Source organism: Elaeis guineensis, chromosome 3, assembly GCF_000442705.2.
Source record: "Elaeis guineensis isolate ETL-2024a chromosome 3, EG11, whole genome shotgun sequence".
Classification (NCBI taxonomy): domain Eukaryota; kingdom Viridiplantae; phylum Streptophyta; class Magnoliopsida; order Arecales; family Arecaceae; genus Elaeis; species Elaeis guineensis.
This window is the reverse complement of record NC_025995.2, coordinates 90,631,216-90,647,784: the sequence shown is the minus strand read 5'-3', so window position 1 is coordinate 90,647,784 and position 16,569 is coordinate 90,631,216. Positions and strand designations below refer to the sequence as shown.

Here is a 16,569-nt window from a genome sequence, read left to right as displayed (position 1 = left end):
ACCATAAACTTGTTGTGCTATCCACAAGGCTTGCTGTGGGGACTGATTTGATACTGTCTTGATGCATGATGAAGCTTAGCTCATACTAAGTCAATAGAGTATGTCAAAAACTGTAATGAGTTTGTTGTGCTATCCACAAGGCTTGCTAAAGAAATTGATATGATATTGACTTAGTGATGCTTATGGCATATTTTGGTAGTACTGCCTTATTGTGCTATCCATAAGGGTGGTATTATTCAGATATGACCATATAAGATTGAAGGGTATGACTTAACTAAGATACCATAGTTTGTTATGCTATCCACAAGGGTATAAGTATTTTAGAGGCAAAAATTATGTTGAGACTTGCATGAGATGCAATTGGTAAAGAATTACCTACCCTTGAACTCATAGGAGCTTGTTGTGCTATCCACAAGGCTTTTTATGAGGAATTGGGCTCTCAACCCCATTAAGGAACTAAATGATAGGTTTCTTCGTGTTTCATACTTAAGGACTATGAAATTCGTTAAAATAATGGGAGACATTTAGATAAAAATCTCGTTTAAATTGTGTATGTCATAATGCGTAGTCCTTTTATGTTCTTATATACCTGCATATTTGCTTTCACTGCTTGGTATATTTTTAAATTGACTAAATTTCATAGAATGGTTGAGGAACCTGAGAATAATTCTCACTTAGGAGATAGTATCCCATTCTCCTGATTCTGATTTGATCGAAGATGATATTATAAAAAAAAAAATCATATATGAGATATGACGGAGTGACAGTATGACTGTCAAGTGTATCCCGATTAACTTAATCATGTGATTAAGTCAATATCATGGATTGTGAGTTAATCCAGGATTTGATCCATTAACTCTCCTGGATTTCTTCTTTAGTATCTTCTAGGATGAGAAGGTAAAAATTGTCTTCACTTTGGGTGTCTATTTTCATTACAGTAAAAATGAGTATTAGAGATAAATTGCAAGAGTTGTCTTGCAAATGTGAAGCAATAGCAGGATGCAAAAATTGCATTTGCTAATGGTTTGTATATGATACAAACTAATTTTATCATTGAGTGCTTCAGCTTTAGAATTTTTGGATATGTGATACCTTATATAGGTTCCATTTATACAAAGTGTTGCTGGACCTATAAAGCTGAAGATAGGTGATTACATGCTTTTGGCACTGATGGATAGTCCATTCATGCTAAGGCTGTAGGAACCTATGTAACCTTCAAGCAAAGTTTAGGAACTAATAGACCATTGTTATATGCCTGAATTTATCAGAAATATTATTTCAATTCTTTTGTTTTTGTAACATGATTTTAAAATTAATGTAAAGAGTAAAAATTACTCTCCTTCTAATAAATTTTATGGTTATGATTTTATGATAATGGTCTCATATTTCTGTCACTCAATGATGTTGTTCTTCATGTTGATGAGAACAAGAAAAGAATATGTGATGGTCACATATCTCTGGTACTGCCAACAAGTAATACAAAGAAGAGTTTTTGTTCTATATGATTTTGAATCATATAGAACTTATAAATCTTATCTCATGGATAAAATGATCAAGATCCCATTTACTTGATATGAAAAAAGACGAGCAAGATATTAGGTCTTGAACAAGTGGATGTTCGAAGACTAATAATATCTTGACCCAGAGATAGACACCCCATATGAGATATGGTGTATTCTCTAATATGCTTCACAAATGTTGATTCTCATTCTGGAGATATATCCTAGAAATTGCTGCATATATTTTTGAATTAGATACTAACAAAATCTGTTACTAGCGCTTCATATAAGATATGGAAAGAGGCATGTTGCCCAACTTATGTTAAAAAAATTGATATACATAAGTTTGTGCTAGAACAGGTTTATATAAGTTTATAGGTTATCCTAAAGAATAGTATGTGATACTATTTCTTCCACCCTACTGGACAAAAAGTATTTTGTCAGTAGGTATGGCACATTTTAGAAAAAAAAAATTTTTAAGAAGGGAACAGTGGGAGGATAATTGAACTTGAAAAGTTCAAGACCTATGAACTATTCTATCATAACCTGTGGAGTGTCCACAAGCTGATCCTCGACCAAATGTGCCCATTGATGAGCTACGACCATGACACACACCTTCTCACCGAAGGTCAATCTAAGTGTGTAACGTACCACTCAAAATATGGATTTGTCATTGTGAATGACGATACACCATACATCATTAAGAATGATATTTTCTTGACCTATTCGAAAATCATCATGAGTAGACTAACAAATGGCTTGAAACCATGACTTCCAAAAAGGACTTCCTGTACATCAACCAAGTATGGACTATGCTTGAAGCACCTATGAATATGACCCAACAGGTTGCTAACAGGAATGTCAATCTGATTTTTGCTTGCTATAGCCACACACCATCTAAAGAGTGTCTCTAGTTGGAGGGCAAATCCATTTATAGATTATAGCAAGTATTGAGGTGTCGGTACTTATATTTTTGATGAGATAGTCAAAACATTTGACTTTATCAAAATGGATGAACTGTGTGTGCAAGAAGACAAGTGGGAGTCCCATTAACTTCTTGGTTTTGTATGTGAATGACACATACAGCATACTGAAAAAGTAGTCCCGATATTGCTTTCGTCAATGACATGCTTATCACAGAAATTTTCATGGAAAAGACTGGGTGTAGCGTCCAATATATTTGGCATCTATAGTGATAGATGTAAGTGGATATTGGACTTATCCCAATCTAGGTACATGAATTTTTATGTTGAAGGTGTTCAACATGAATGGGTATAAAAGAGTTTACTGATCCATATATTCAATGTACAAGACTGATATGTTTTATGCCTGTGCATAGTCATTGATTTCAGACAAATCCATGATAAGATCTTTTGAAAACTATGAAAAGCGTTCTCAAATTATTGGAGAAGTACTAGAGGAGCAGTAAATTGAAAAGGTTCCAAACAACAAACTGTGTTTGACTCAGTTAATTGTTGTTAGTAAAGATTACTAAGGAAAGTCGCCTGATGAAAGGGTTCATCATTGAGTTGGGTGTGGTCTCATTAAGTACCCACGCACATCCTAAGGCACTTTCACCTCATTCATGATTTGATCATAAAATGAGTTCATATAAAGAACAGTATAATGGACCAGTTCACTAAGCCTTAACACAGCAGCAGTGTGTTCGCCACCCTGTTTGCGTAGGCATCAGGTGTAGGGGTGATTGAGTTTTAGTGCAAGTGGGAGATTGAAAGAATAGTACCCTACAAGCCAATCGCATAAGTGATGCGAATGGACTTTTTTTTTATTTTCTTCCTACTCATTTGCATGACATTAATTATCTTTATTTATAAGGTATTATTTTATCATTTGTTGCATCATATTTTTATGATTATGACAAACTCCATAGATTAGGGCAATGATTTTAGAGTCATGATGAGATCATGCCAGTGAGATCTAAAATCTTGATAGCTCCAATCTAAAATATTTTCAGTCGTTGGATTATTGAATCGAAGATTGATGATGCTGGTAAGACTGGTACATTATATGTATGCTCGATGGAGAGGGTGGTTGATCTCACAATCACTTATGTGGTGACACTAATACAAGAATGTAAGTGCTCATTAGAGAATGAGTTCACTGAACTAATCCGTATGAAGAACATCTGATGGAGTTTTACAGCATGTCGACAGATGATTCTCCAGTGGGAGTAGTGCATGTGATCCTTTGATCTGAGATCACCATGGTACCTTATGTATATGGATCCTTACTTTGGTTTATTCCCTAGCATGCCATTTTGAAATATGTGGGATATTCTAGGTATAGTGAAGTGTGCATGAAGGTTGTGAGTGGTCAACAAGAATCGGTCACTCCTTATAGGAGGAGAGAACATCTTATGTGATCTCATAGGATGATGACTTTGAGAGTCTCTAACCAGAGCAAGGATGAATAGTAGAAAAGATTTCTACTTGTTCATCAACCGAGTCATCATCATCGGATCGAAATACATATGGATAGATATTTGGACTTGACATATTTTCATGCTCATGGTCTGTCTGGGATGTTGTGTGATCGAAGGATTGAATTGCACGGTAACTCGTCACGGAAGGATAATTTTTAATTTTTTCATCAAATTTCAAATCTTTCGGATAGTCATGACACGCTAGACGTCAATCTTGACTTATGGACCCGTCAGAATTAAGAGTTTAATTCAAAAATTAATTAGGAAGAGTCCTAGTTGATTGGGACTCTTGAGCTGACCTAATCTAATCAGATTAGGATTACGTCGAGAGTCTGGATCCACTGCTGGCTAGATTTGAAACCCAATGGGTCACACACAATAGGGATTTGATCTTGGTCCAATCTATTTAGATTTATTGTAAATCCAATGGGTTAATTAAATTGCTAGCACATGAATTAACACAAGTTCCCAATTGGGTTCGGTGCAAAGGTGTTTGTGCTAACCTTTAACTTGTTGCCTTAACCTAATGTGATTGGGTTTGAACCATCTAATTGTCAGGTGGCTGATCTGATTTTTATGGAAGAGTTCCATAAGTAATCAACCTCCTCCACGCCAAAGCCACACACATAAAATAAATAGGATCACATATATTTTGGGCGTTTAAGAAAAGGAGTCCTCATTTACTTCTCTTAAATTTCTTACCAACTTTGACGCGTTCCTTTATTTCCTCGTGTCATGTGATGACTCTTGAAATTATGGGCGAAGAAGAAAAGGAAGAGTCCTCTGGCAAGAAGTTTGAATGCCAAAAATAAATGGGACGCCACGTATATGCGTTGAATGATATGGAAGAGTCCTTAATGTCATGGACTCTTTGTTTCTCACGCGTTCCCTTATCCCACGCGCCATATGATGGCATTTTATTTTTCTTGGTAGAGAAAGAGTCCTTCTGCAGATAAAACACTTCTATTCCACGCCTTGCTCTTGGGATTCCATGCTAAAAATTAATTTGTGGCATGTAAGAATTAAGGGACGCCAAGAGTTGGCATCCCATGGTGTCGCCCCTTCTTTCCTATAAATAGGAGGCGCTACACCTGGTTCCGTGTGCCAATTTTGGCTGAGAGTAGGCATGGAAATAAGAAGAAAATGATGGAAAAAAGTCTGAAAAAAAGACAAGAAAAAGGAGAGAAAAATAAAAAGAAAGAGAGAAAAAGGAAAGCATGAGATGCTTGTCCTAAAATCAGATTGTTCAAGTGTTGAACATCTGATTTGATTTTTGTGTGGTGTGATCATCTGGAAAATGGTTCCTAGAATGATCCTAGTGGAAGTCTTGAAGGCATACAAGTGGTGGTGCAATCCGTTCTTGCAAAGGACAATCAGCAGCAAACTTACGAAGAAGGCTGTAGCACTATGTCGAATTGGGAAGGACCCTGATCAGTCTCGTGTGGATCACCGTTGGACTTCTACTTTGGAGTCTTGTAAAGATCTCAAGATTACCAGATGCTCATCTTCTTGCTGGTATATGGCTTCTGATCTCTTCTTGTTATATATGCTTATGTTATTTGATTATGATCATTAAGGTGTTCCTAGGACTTTTGTGTTTCGGTACTCTAGTTTAATTGTTAAACTTGTTTTCAATAGTTGAATACATGTAAAAATTTTTGAAATTTATATTCTGCTGCGTCACCGAAACCCAACATTCACAACCAAGCTATCAGTCCGATGATAGCTCTCAAAATCCGGATCTCAGTGAGGGATCGAGGATGAGTTATGATCCAACGTGCCTACCTTATGGAATGAGCACAAAGGATTATAATGCTACGTAGCTAAAGGGATGGACTGATGTTCCTCTTGCTATGTAGATGATTCTGCTATTTATGGACATCAACGATCGATCAGATTCTGATGATCGGTACGTAGTGAGTATTTTTAGATTTTTTAATTAGTTTAAGCATTTTAGAATCCAATGATATATAGTTCATGTATTGATTATTTAGGATGCTAAATAACATAATATCATGCTTAGATTCGTGTCACACGTGATTAAAGGTGCATCGAAATGATACGAATATTAATGAATATCACTAAATATTATTTTAGACTTTAAATTATTTAATAATTCAAAAAAACTTGATTGGACACCTACCCCAAAAAAACAGAAAAAAACAAAAAAAAATGGTGTGCTGATTTGGCCGGCATGCCGCCGTACCGAATCGGCCGGTGATCGAGACGGTCACCAGTATCGATTTTTAAAATCTTGGTCTAATCATGAGGCTCCACCACAGTGGGATCTGGGATGCAGCCTTACCCCTACATGCAGAGAGGCCATTTTTGTATTTCAAACCCATGACACCCACAGGTCACAGTACCATTGCATGTAGGCAAATCTGCAACCATCTTAGTTTATAGACTATCTTTTTTAAATAATAGCATTCTATAATGAGATGCACAAATACTTTTGATAGAAATATAGGGTAATAGATACATAAAGATGCTTCCCTCCAAGGATAGATGAAGCTTCTGAATAATTTGGACTAAACGCATAAACTGACTGTGGCAATGTACATGCCAGTCTGAAGTTCATATTCCCCTTCCTAACAACTGAATGCCAGGAAGATTATGACCTCTTAGAGATAGAGAACCAACATGGAAATCTATTAAAAGTCATCAAAAGAAACAAGCAACTTTCAAGAACCTAAAGAGGAGATTTGTTAAAATAAAAAAACTGGACAAATTTCCTGCATTTCCTTATGGCTTGGTTTAGTTTTCCTAGTCATCTGGGCCAAGTTGTTGATAGTGAGTGCTATCTAACAGTAATTCATCATGCTTGGAACAATAATATGATAAATGATTTTGTTTATTTTAATCCATATTTTTTATACGAGCTATTATTTTCCCATTATGCCCTAGATAGAGCAAGTTTTCAGATTTGTAGTTGCGAAAGGTTCTACATGTAAGTCACACATAAGCAGAACTTCCAAGCTAAATGGTGCATGTAAATACAGACCGCATACAGTGTTTCTCATTTCACGTAAAACATGATTCATGTTAAGCACTTGAAACATATAAGCATGATGTAAGAAGCTTAAATAAAAACACATGAAAGCACCAAATTTAGAAAATGGAAATAGACAAATTTATTTAAAATATATTAATTATTTTAACTAGAGAACTTTCTTAGTTGAGCAGGTAAATTGCAACATCGAGGTAGCCGTGGCAGTCAAATGTTCCATAGAGCTTCTCCTAGAAATTCTTTGATATTCATGTTTACTTAGCTGAGACATGGATATTGGATACAAACTAAATGCACTTTAATATATAGTTTTGGGAGAGCTATTGTCATGTTAGCCATAAGTAATTGGAAATTGTTTGAATGACTCATCAGGAAAAACTCTCAATAAAACATAATACACCTTACTACTATTCATCTTGGTTAACTCCAAGTGTAGAAGAATGATTTAGCAAACAATTCAAACATTAATGATTTTATAATAGTTGGAACTCAAAAACAACAAAATATACTGTGCGGTGAGAAATTAGAACATATCCACTCAAGCCTTCAGCACAATACTTTGACAAAGAATTTGTTAACAAAAAGAACAACATAGCTCTGTAACCAAATAAAAGAGACGAAACCAACCTGAGCTTTGATGACTTCGATGCCTTTCACAAAGTTCTCCTTTGAAGCAGGAGTATGTAACGGCCCCAGTAAGGTGCCTTTCTCTAATGGATTGCCAATTTTCACTTGATTGTACACTTTTATCAGTTGATCAAGCACGCTTTGATATATACTTTCATGAAGAAGCTGTATCCAAAGGGAAGAGACCAGATTTAGCTCAAATTGGGCATGTATGGCCACTAAAAGATAATATTATACAGGTGCAATATTATTTTACCAGCCTACGACATGTAGTGCAGCGTTGTCCAGCTGTACCAACAGCAGCAAACAGAACAGAACGAACAGCAAGCTGGATGTCGGCATCATCCATGACAATTATAGCATTATTTCCACTAAGTTCAAGCAGGCATTTACCAAATCTCTCATTAACTTTCTGTTGAACCATCAGACCAACCTGTATTTAAAGATGTGGCCATATAAGATGTATTATCATAAAAAATAATTGGTTCCCCTGCTCAACTAAAATAATTAGATGAGCATACTATCAAAGTCTGACTGTAAACAAAGAAGAACAGTGCAGAACAAGTGTAACAAAATAGAATTGATTATGCTGCTCAATCAAAAAAAATGAATATGAGCACACCGTCATAATCTTCAATGTAGACAAAGAAGAAAAGTGACTGCACAATATATATAAGGAAATAAAACAAACTTTCATTTGCAGAAACATGTTCAGAAGATCTGCTGGAGACACAGATCAGAATGCTAGAAATCCCTCGACCAGATGTATTCTATCTCACTAAAATTGTTCTCATCACTAATATAAACAAATCATATGAAGGCAGATGATCAATATAAGAAATTTAATAGGTAAAGAAAACAAGTAAAGCAGGCAGCCGATAGTTCTGGACAAGGTTTTTGGTACCAAACTGTACAAGCTGGTAGGAGGTACCAACCTAAAATGGTACTGTTATGGTACTGGGGATAAATTAGCCCCCATACTGACACATGGTATGGCTGTTGTGACATTTCCAATAGCAAACTGTTAATCTTAAGGGGGTCCACAATGCCAACCAAAATTGTACCAGTATAAGGTCCAATATTGAGACCCAAAACCTGGTAACCATGCATAGATTTCAAATAAAGTTTGTCAGTGAAGATTCTGCTAATGGCTACCAGCATGTGCCACAGCCAATGCACCTGACTGATTCAAAATGGGAGATCTGAAGGACAACCATGAAGCCATCAGCTAATCAAGATGAAGAGTATGTAATAGATGACTGTGAATCCACCATACAATGAAATCACATCATTCACCAGCAAAGGATCACTTGGCATGTGAAACATTATAACACATGAATGAGTCACAAGAACAAGATATCTGACAAAGAGCTATAATTTCATCAGCCAATCAAGTCGAAGAATATAAGATGGACAACAGAGATAATTAAAAATGTCACTTCGTACACTTGACACATGATTACCAATGTCTAATTCAGAATGTATTTTGTGTTGCATCAATAAAACAAGAGAAAAACATCTTACAGGATGACCAAGTTCTGTCTACCAATCAAGAGGAAGAAACAGTTGATGGATGGTCAAGAACCCATCAACCTACCTTGGACAAGATGTATTCATTGTTATCTCAAGGGACAGGATTTCAAGAGTGCCTGTAATTTCATCAAATAATGAGGCCCCATTACTCGATGAAATTCAACTGACACATAAGATGCAAGCTAGCATGAGAATTATTCAAGGGGAAGCATCTTATCCTGTGAAGCAATTAAAAGGACAGCATCCAAGATTCCATCAATCAAGGATGGACATATCTGATCACATCAGCAATTGAAATGTAAGAAGCACAAGTGATAGACAAGCCCAACAGTATTCGATGGACAGCTGTGTAATTTACTGGCACATATGATGCCATTGATGGGTGATAATGTTATTACACGTGCAATGTCTGTGACTCATTCAAAAGGAAGAAGTATCTGATAAATGGCTGAATCATGACAGAATTAGTATTTGATGGATGGGTCATTTAACTATCAGAGGGAGGACCAATTGACCCAGTGGACAAAAGCAGATAAAATTGGCATGCTGAGCAGCAAGACATAGTCTACTGTAAAATCCTCTCTCTTGTTTCTCCCCTTCATTCACTTTTAACTTAGGAGTCAGATGCACTGATGAGTGGCTCAATGGTTCAAAGTGCTTCTTTCGTTTTCCCCCTTCATAACATAGAGAATATTCCTTATAGGTAATGCAAATAAAAAATGCAACTACAGATAAGCAATATGGTGGGAAATGATGTATGAACAGTAAGACATGAAAAACTGCCCAACATGTACAGAACAAGGTTAAAATAATTTGTATACATAGAATTTCATACGTTGCCTTCTAGAACAAACAAAAAAATAACAAGAATAAAGATAGTGCTGGAAATGGCATTTTCATCCATGCCATTTAATTATTTATTATTTCCTTGAAAAATAAACCAACTTAATTTCCAAAACATGTTTTCCAAACCAGTGTTTCCCACACCACCCTGTACTGCCAGGGACAGGGCATACTGTACCATACCAACACTGTCATACTAATCCGTACAATGTACCGACACTGTAAAAGGATGGTTCCGGTACGAGGTCTATTACCGAGATGGGGACCCTTGTTCCAAACACTATCTGAGGAGGAAACACATAGTTATAATAAACCCTTAAAATTTTTTCCATAAGCAACCAATCTCTTCTATACATCTTCATACCAGTAAATAAGTTTTACCTGTATGATAAACTAGAATACATATTTTATAGATTAAACTGGCCTACTGTCAAAGAAAAAGACATCTGAAAAGCAAAACACTGATCAATGCCACTGTTTAACACTTGATTACTGCAATTAAGCCAAATCCACGCAAGTTAGTAAATAAGCAAAAATGTTTTTCTAGACCCCACAAAACTCTAGGAGTGCATTTATTATTACTTAGTTACAATATTAAAATTTATGGAACATTATATATTCCAGAAGAAAGAATACCAACTTGCAATAATACCTTTGTACTGCCAGTAAATGAGACAAGCGGAATCCTCGTATCACAAGCTATCGCTTGACCAATCTCAGCACCTCCACAAAATGCTGTGAAAATTGCACCTGGCAAATTGTTCTTCTCCAAAACTCCAGCAACTATTTCAGTCATCGCAATTGTTATTAATGGGGTTGTTGGTGCACCTTTCCTGTGTTGCATGAAAGTGGCATCATTGATCAAAGCACTACTGTTTAATTTTTCAAATTGCAACAGAAATAAAGACAGCATTTTGTTTTTGTGGGCATGACATTACAAGAAGTTAAGACAACTGTTGTAAAATCCACAAGAACCAGGGAGCAATATGGTTTTCGGTTTTCATCAAGATAACAACAGTTTTAATTTTTGCAGCTTTGTCATTTTCTTAATCCACATTAAAAAAAAGTAGGTTATTATGTAAATCGTTTATGGTTAGAGTATATCTTGCAATATGCATAGAGAAATTTTCCACATTTATTTATCACAACCAAGATTTGCAATACGGTATCAGACCAGGCAATAGGGGGCATATCGTACATTACCAGTTTGGTAACACCATACCAGTATATGGTACGGACGGTATACCGACATTTGGTACACCAAACTAACCCCGCACTGACACAGTAATAGGTTGGCACCGGTACAAAGCCTGGCATCAAGATGGTAAACCTCGATCACAATTATACAAAATTGTTATCCCTTGAGAAAACCTATTGTTCAAGCGCATATTATATCTATACTTTTATCAGAACCAAGTTTTCACTTTCCGGTAAGAATTTCTTCCCACAAAATGCCAACCCAAAGATAGACTTATAATACTTAAGAAACAGTTTCAAGTAAGTGCCAATCCATAGTTGACTTTATAAATCTGCAACCATGCCTTCTAAAGGTCATTCCCATTTTACTTTGAAACACAAGTCTTTTCAAAAATTTTTAATTTGCATCTAAAATGGGATGAAGTTTGTCTCTATAGTTACTCAAAACTTTTATCCAAAGTTTACTCAGGTCTCGCCCTCCACATATCCAAGTTCCAACCTACATGAAAAATCAAAAGCCCCCACCATCCTTTCTATTTACTGCACTCAAACATAAGATCTTGACTGGTTATTATCTAATAACTAAAGTAGCAAGTTAGTGACAGCAATCCAAATCTATCAGATTAATTTTGCCAGCTCCAAATTTGGAAGTTGGATATGGATATTGTTAAATATATTTACTCATTTTATATGAGCAAAAGGTTGGAAGTAATCGATTTGAGTTTTTGGTGGAGATTGTTTAGCCAAGATGCCCATATATATGAAGGTCAAGTAACATTCTCAGCGCTCACCTATTACTACACGATCATCTCTGCAGCTTCACATGAAACAAAAGAATTAAATGTTGAAGATGAGAAATCATCCATAGTGGTGGATGAACACACCTTACTTCCACTTAAACATCCAATGATCCAACAAAGCCTCCAAAATTTTTTAAGGGCAACTGCAATTAGAGTATTATGAAAACTTTTATTTCTATGCCCACTGCAATCTATTAGCATTATATACCAAACTCATCAACCATAACTCAGAAAACTGACAAACCACCAACCTAGTAATCATGACTTTATCAAATTATTAGAATGAGATACTGTAAATAAGCTGAATGGCAGGCATTATTTTAGACAGGAAAAAACAATCCTCAATCTCCCTTCAATGTGTCACCAAGAAAATCATGACTCACATGTCACTTCACATCAAAGGTTTCTCTCCACCTTTCAGCAGCAATAAATCATCAGGATCAATGCTGATAACTCATTCAAGAACCTATTCTTATATGCTATCAACCAATTGTGAAGTTCCAACTGAAAGCCCCACCCCAAGATGATGTCTACAGGTCCATTCATGCTGAAACAAGGACCCACAGAGCCAATGCCTTTTCAAACTAGCCTTTGACAGGACAAGGCACCAAAACCTCCATTACTCCACTTCTTAGATCCAACTAACAATTACAACATGAGAGGACTTTAGGATGGGTATTTCAACAGCATGTCTGTAGTGAGAACCAATAATCTAAAACTCATAAGCACAGGCTGTACAGCAAAGTCTGTAAAAGCATCTTGCAAGTTAGTTTTTCTTTCTTTCTTTCTTTTTGATTGGTATCTTTCACCACCAGTTGGAAGAAAAATACTTAAAGAAGCCTAGGATACAGCAAATCAATCCAACCTTGTTAAGAAAGAGTGCAACAAAGAATCAGAGACACAAGGGTTCCAAACAGAGATATAAGGGGATAAACATGGAAGTTTAAGGAAATGGGGAGGTAGCAAGGCCATAAAGGTGCTGAAAAAGTTAGCTATGAGAGGGGTGCCATATGGAGATGATGACAATTTGGAAACTAAGCAAATTAGAAAGTGACTAAGGTAGTGGTAGTTGAGGAGGAAAGTGCCAATTTGGAGGGGATAAAGTTGAGCAATATCTTGGGCCAAATTCAAATAAATATTTTGTTATTTTTTGTAGGATAGAAACTTTGGTTTGTGATTAAGTGAAAGGTAAGAATTTGCTGTTTTAATAATTAAGATTCATATTCATGTATTTTACTTGTTCTTTGAGACTTATATAAATGTTTCTCTCCAATAGAGACCTAGTCATATAACACTTATAAGATATTGTGTCTGCATTTTTCTGCTAACATTTACATGTATGGGTTGCCACGTCAGTGGGGCCAGGACCTGCTGACATGCTTCAGTTGCATGTGTTGAGTCAGGTCCTGACAGCTAAGAAAGCTTGGTCAAGTATTTACATGTAAAGCTGACTGTAAGTAGAGGAACCAGCCAACCACAAATTCAAACAACTGACTATCATCATAGAAGCATAACATAATGTTATGAATGGGTCAGATCTCAGAGAAAGTAAATAAGTATTTTTCCATACTTGAGATAGGCAATCAGACAATTAACCAGATTGTCTGGATGACCATTTCTTCTAGTGCCTTATCTTTCCAATTGCAAAATATGAGCTGAGATGTAGAAATATTAAAATATTGGTAAAAATGAACCTACAAATTGAATTATATGTTAGAGCCTTAGCATGAGACGAAGTATCACAAGCACATAATATGACAAATGACATTAAATCCATAGATCATCCTGTTTCATATCAAAGGTCAAAAGACAATTAACATTGCAGCTGATGCCTTCCAGTACAACAATAACAAGGCTCACCAGCTGTATCACTAAAACTGAATAATGTGATAAAAGAATTGGGACAATTAAGACATGAACTTCCCCTCTAGTGAAACTCATCATGGGCATAATTCTGCAAACAATTAAATGAGATAAGGTATGCCAAAGCAGTTGTTTAACATGAATCAAGTTCAAAGACAACATTTTATCCAATTAAATCAGGCAAGAGCTTAAATATCAGGTACAAAAATATCAGAGATCAGCACTTGGAGCAACATAAAGCAAATATATCCAACAACATCCAGATCAGGTTATACTTTAAACTACATCACTTGTTAATTCAGAAAGAAAAGCGGTTTCAGTTATTAAGACTAATACATAAAACCAATGCTAGGCCAGGGCAATATATTACTGCAGAGAAGGTTCCATAACTCACCAAACAACACAGTTTCCACAAACCAGTGCAATGCAGGCATTCCAACCTATAACACCAAATTTTTGGGAAAAGAATAGTTCTGACAGATTAAAAGTATAGCCAACAAACTATATCATGTGATGAAAAATTGCTTACATTAGGGCACTTAGGACACCTCAAGTAAATTTGAAAAGAGAGCAATGTAAAGAAAGCAGAAATAATATATAATGTGCCGAAGAAACATAAGAAAATCATCATCATGAACTATAAAGCATGTATAAGAACTGCAAATATTTCAATAAATTTACAAGAGAAAATGGAGAAGTACAGTATGACATACTAAAACATCAAATCTTGGTGGCACTCCAGAAAACTTCATCATTTTTTTTCTTTTGAAACTCGTATTCCAATAGGTAAAAGACAGGAATGTAACTAGTCAGAGTCAATGTTGAAATATGACTTTCCTGAATCTAACTCATGCATCAGTAATAGTGGACTAATGCATGCAAGATTCATGTCCACTTTATTCCAGCATTGCTGGACTCTCAACAAATTTTTAAGGCCCCAAATACCATCATGACTTTAATATGGAGCCTATATTATTCACCAAGCATGATCTAACTCAATCATATAAAAGAAGAATAAGTAAGCAAACATATGTGCACAAATACTTATCTACAAGCTTAAGGTGGCAAGTTTCTTCTAATTCCTTGGGAAAATGCTTCTATCAATAATTTTCACATAGATCCAAAGTGACAAGGCATTGTACCAGAAAGAACTTCCAACACTAGAATGGATGACAGGACAATCTACTCTTATGAGGATGTCCCAATGTTTTTTTTTCACTTCTTTCGATTTATTTGCACATGTCTCATCCACGTATTTGGCTAGAACTTTTTTTTGTATTTACTGAAGTTAAACATATGCATCTGAACTCTTACAATGACCCGAACCCTGGATAAAAATAAATGAAAATTAATAATTAAGCTGTTGCTGGCAAATCAAAGTATATATGCAAGACAAGCAGGAAAGTGAGGTCAAACAGGATTCAACCATCTCATGCTACCTAGCCTAAAATAGTCTTTATTAACTCTAGCTTAAAACAGTCTCTATTAACTTTCTTTTTCCTCCGAAAAGGAACAAGTCAAATTAAATTATTTGGCATGTAGAAATAGTGATTAACAAGATTCTGTTTAATTGTTTATAGCAAGTGCAACCATGACTTCAAGTACTGGATGGTAAAGAGGGTGTACTGCTTGGTATCTACCACGAAAGGGTGCATGCCATGCCAGCTGGTGTCGTGCCGGTTTACAAGAGCAATACTTACCATAGCAGTCAGAGGCTGGTACAGGCCTGTGCCTCAGTATTTTAAGCCTTGGGCACCACATTACCACATGGAGGATCTTGTTCAGTGCATTGGTCTAAGTGTCTAACACACCAGCTAGAACCCAATGGTAATACCAATCATGGACGTGAATTGCTTTGAAATATTGATGATAACATTAAATATTTTTTATCACATTAATCATGAACCTTCAAAAGTGTATGCATATGGACTAGAAACCTAGGCATCGCTTTTGCGTTGGTTTACAATTATCAGTGTCACAAAATTGTTATATCACAAAATAAGGTTCCCGTACCAGTATGTACCATCCTGTGCTGGACATACCACACCATACTAATACGGAACTGACCCCCCCCCCCCAACCAAGCATATTGATCCTATATCAACATGGTACCAGTATAGGATCCGATACCAATATTACAACCTTGTCATAATAGGTTTCCTAATGAACAAGACTAATCTCAAAAATCCACATGGTCCCTCGTAGACATTATGTTCCATAGAATTTAGTTTAAAAGACAATCCTGCTTCCCTATTTTAAAACAATCGATTCATTGGCACTTGAAAAAGGTAAACATGTACAAACTTACCAAGGACTGCACAAGGAAAGTTGAAAGCTGTAATGACACCTACTATTCCAAGAGGATTCCACACCTGAAGAATGTACACAACAATCATGAATATCAAACAGTCATATATTGCCATCTAGTGATCAGAAAATTAACAATGCCAGTCCAAAAGCACTAACGCACTCCCCACCTCCATCATCATATGATTCGACCTGTAAAGATGATAAAGAAAAGAGAACTGTTTAACAATAAAACATGAAAAGGAAAACATTCAAATAGATTATGAAGAAACATGACAGCACAGTGCTAGATGACAGCACATCAAAGATGTCTTGGAAGTATTTTCATGGCTTTTTGAGGTAACTTTCAAGGTCATGATCAAAGACTTGAAGATGTGATTAACAATTAAAAATAATCCTCAACAAAATGGTCATCACATTTCATCTATTTGCCATATATTCTTGCAA

General features: G+C 35.9%; 1 protein-coding gene across 1 annotated transcript in view; it reads right to left on the bottom strand.

The window, feature by feature from the left end:
• LOC105042090 (aldehyde dehydrogenase family 7 member A1) overlaps positions 1–16,569 on the bottom strand; it is a 44,744-nt gene that overhangs the window by 14,852 nt on the left and 13,323 nt on the right. The window contains 6 exon segments of the mRNA XM_073253955.1: positions 7,580–7,744; positions 7,836–8,012; positions 10,608–10,788; positions 14,210–14,255; positions 16,124–16,187; positions 16,293–16,313. Coding sequence (XP_073110056.1) covers positions 7,580–7,744; positions 7,836–8,012; positions 10,608–10,788; positions 14,210–14,255; positions 16,124–16,187; positions 16,293–16,313 — 654 coding nt within the window.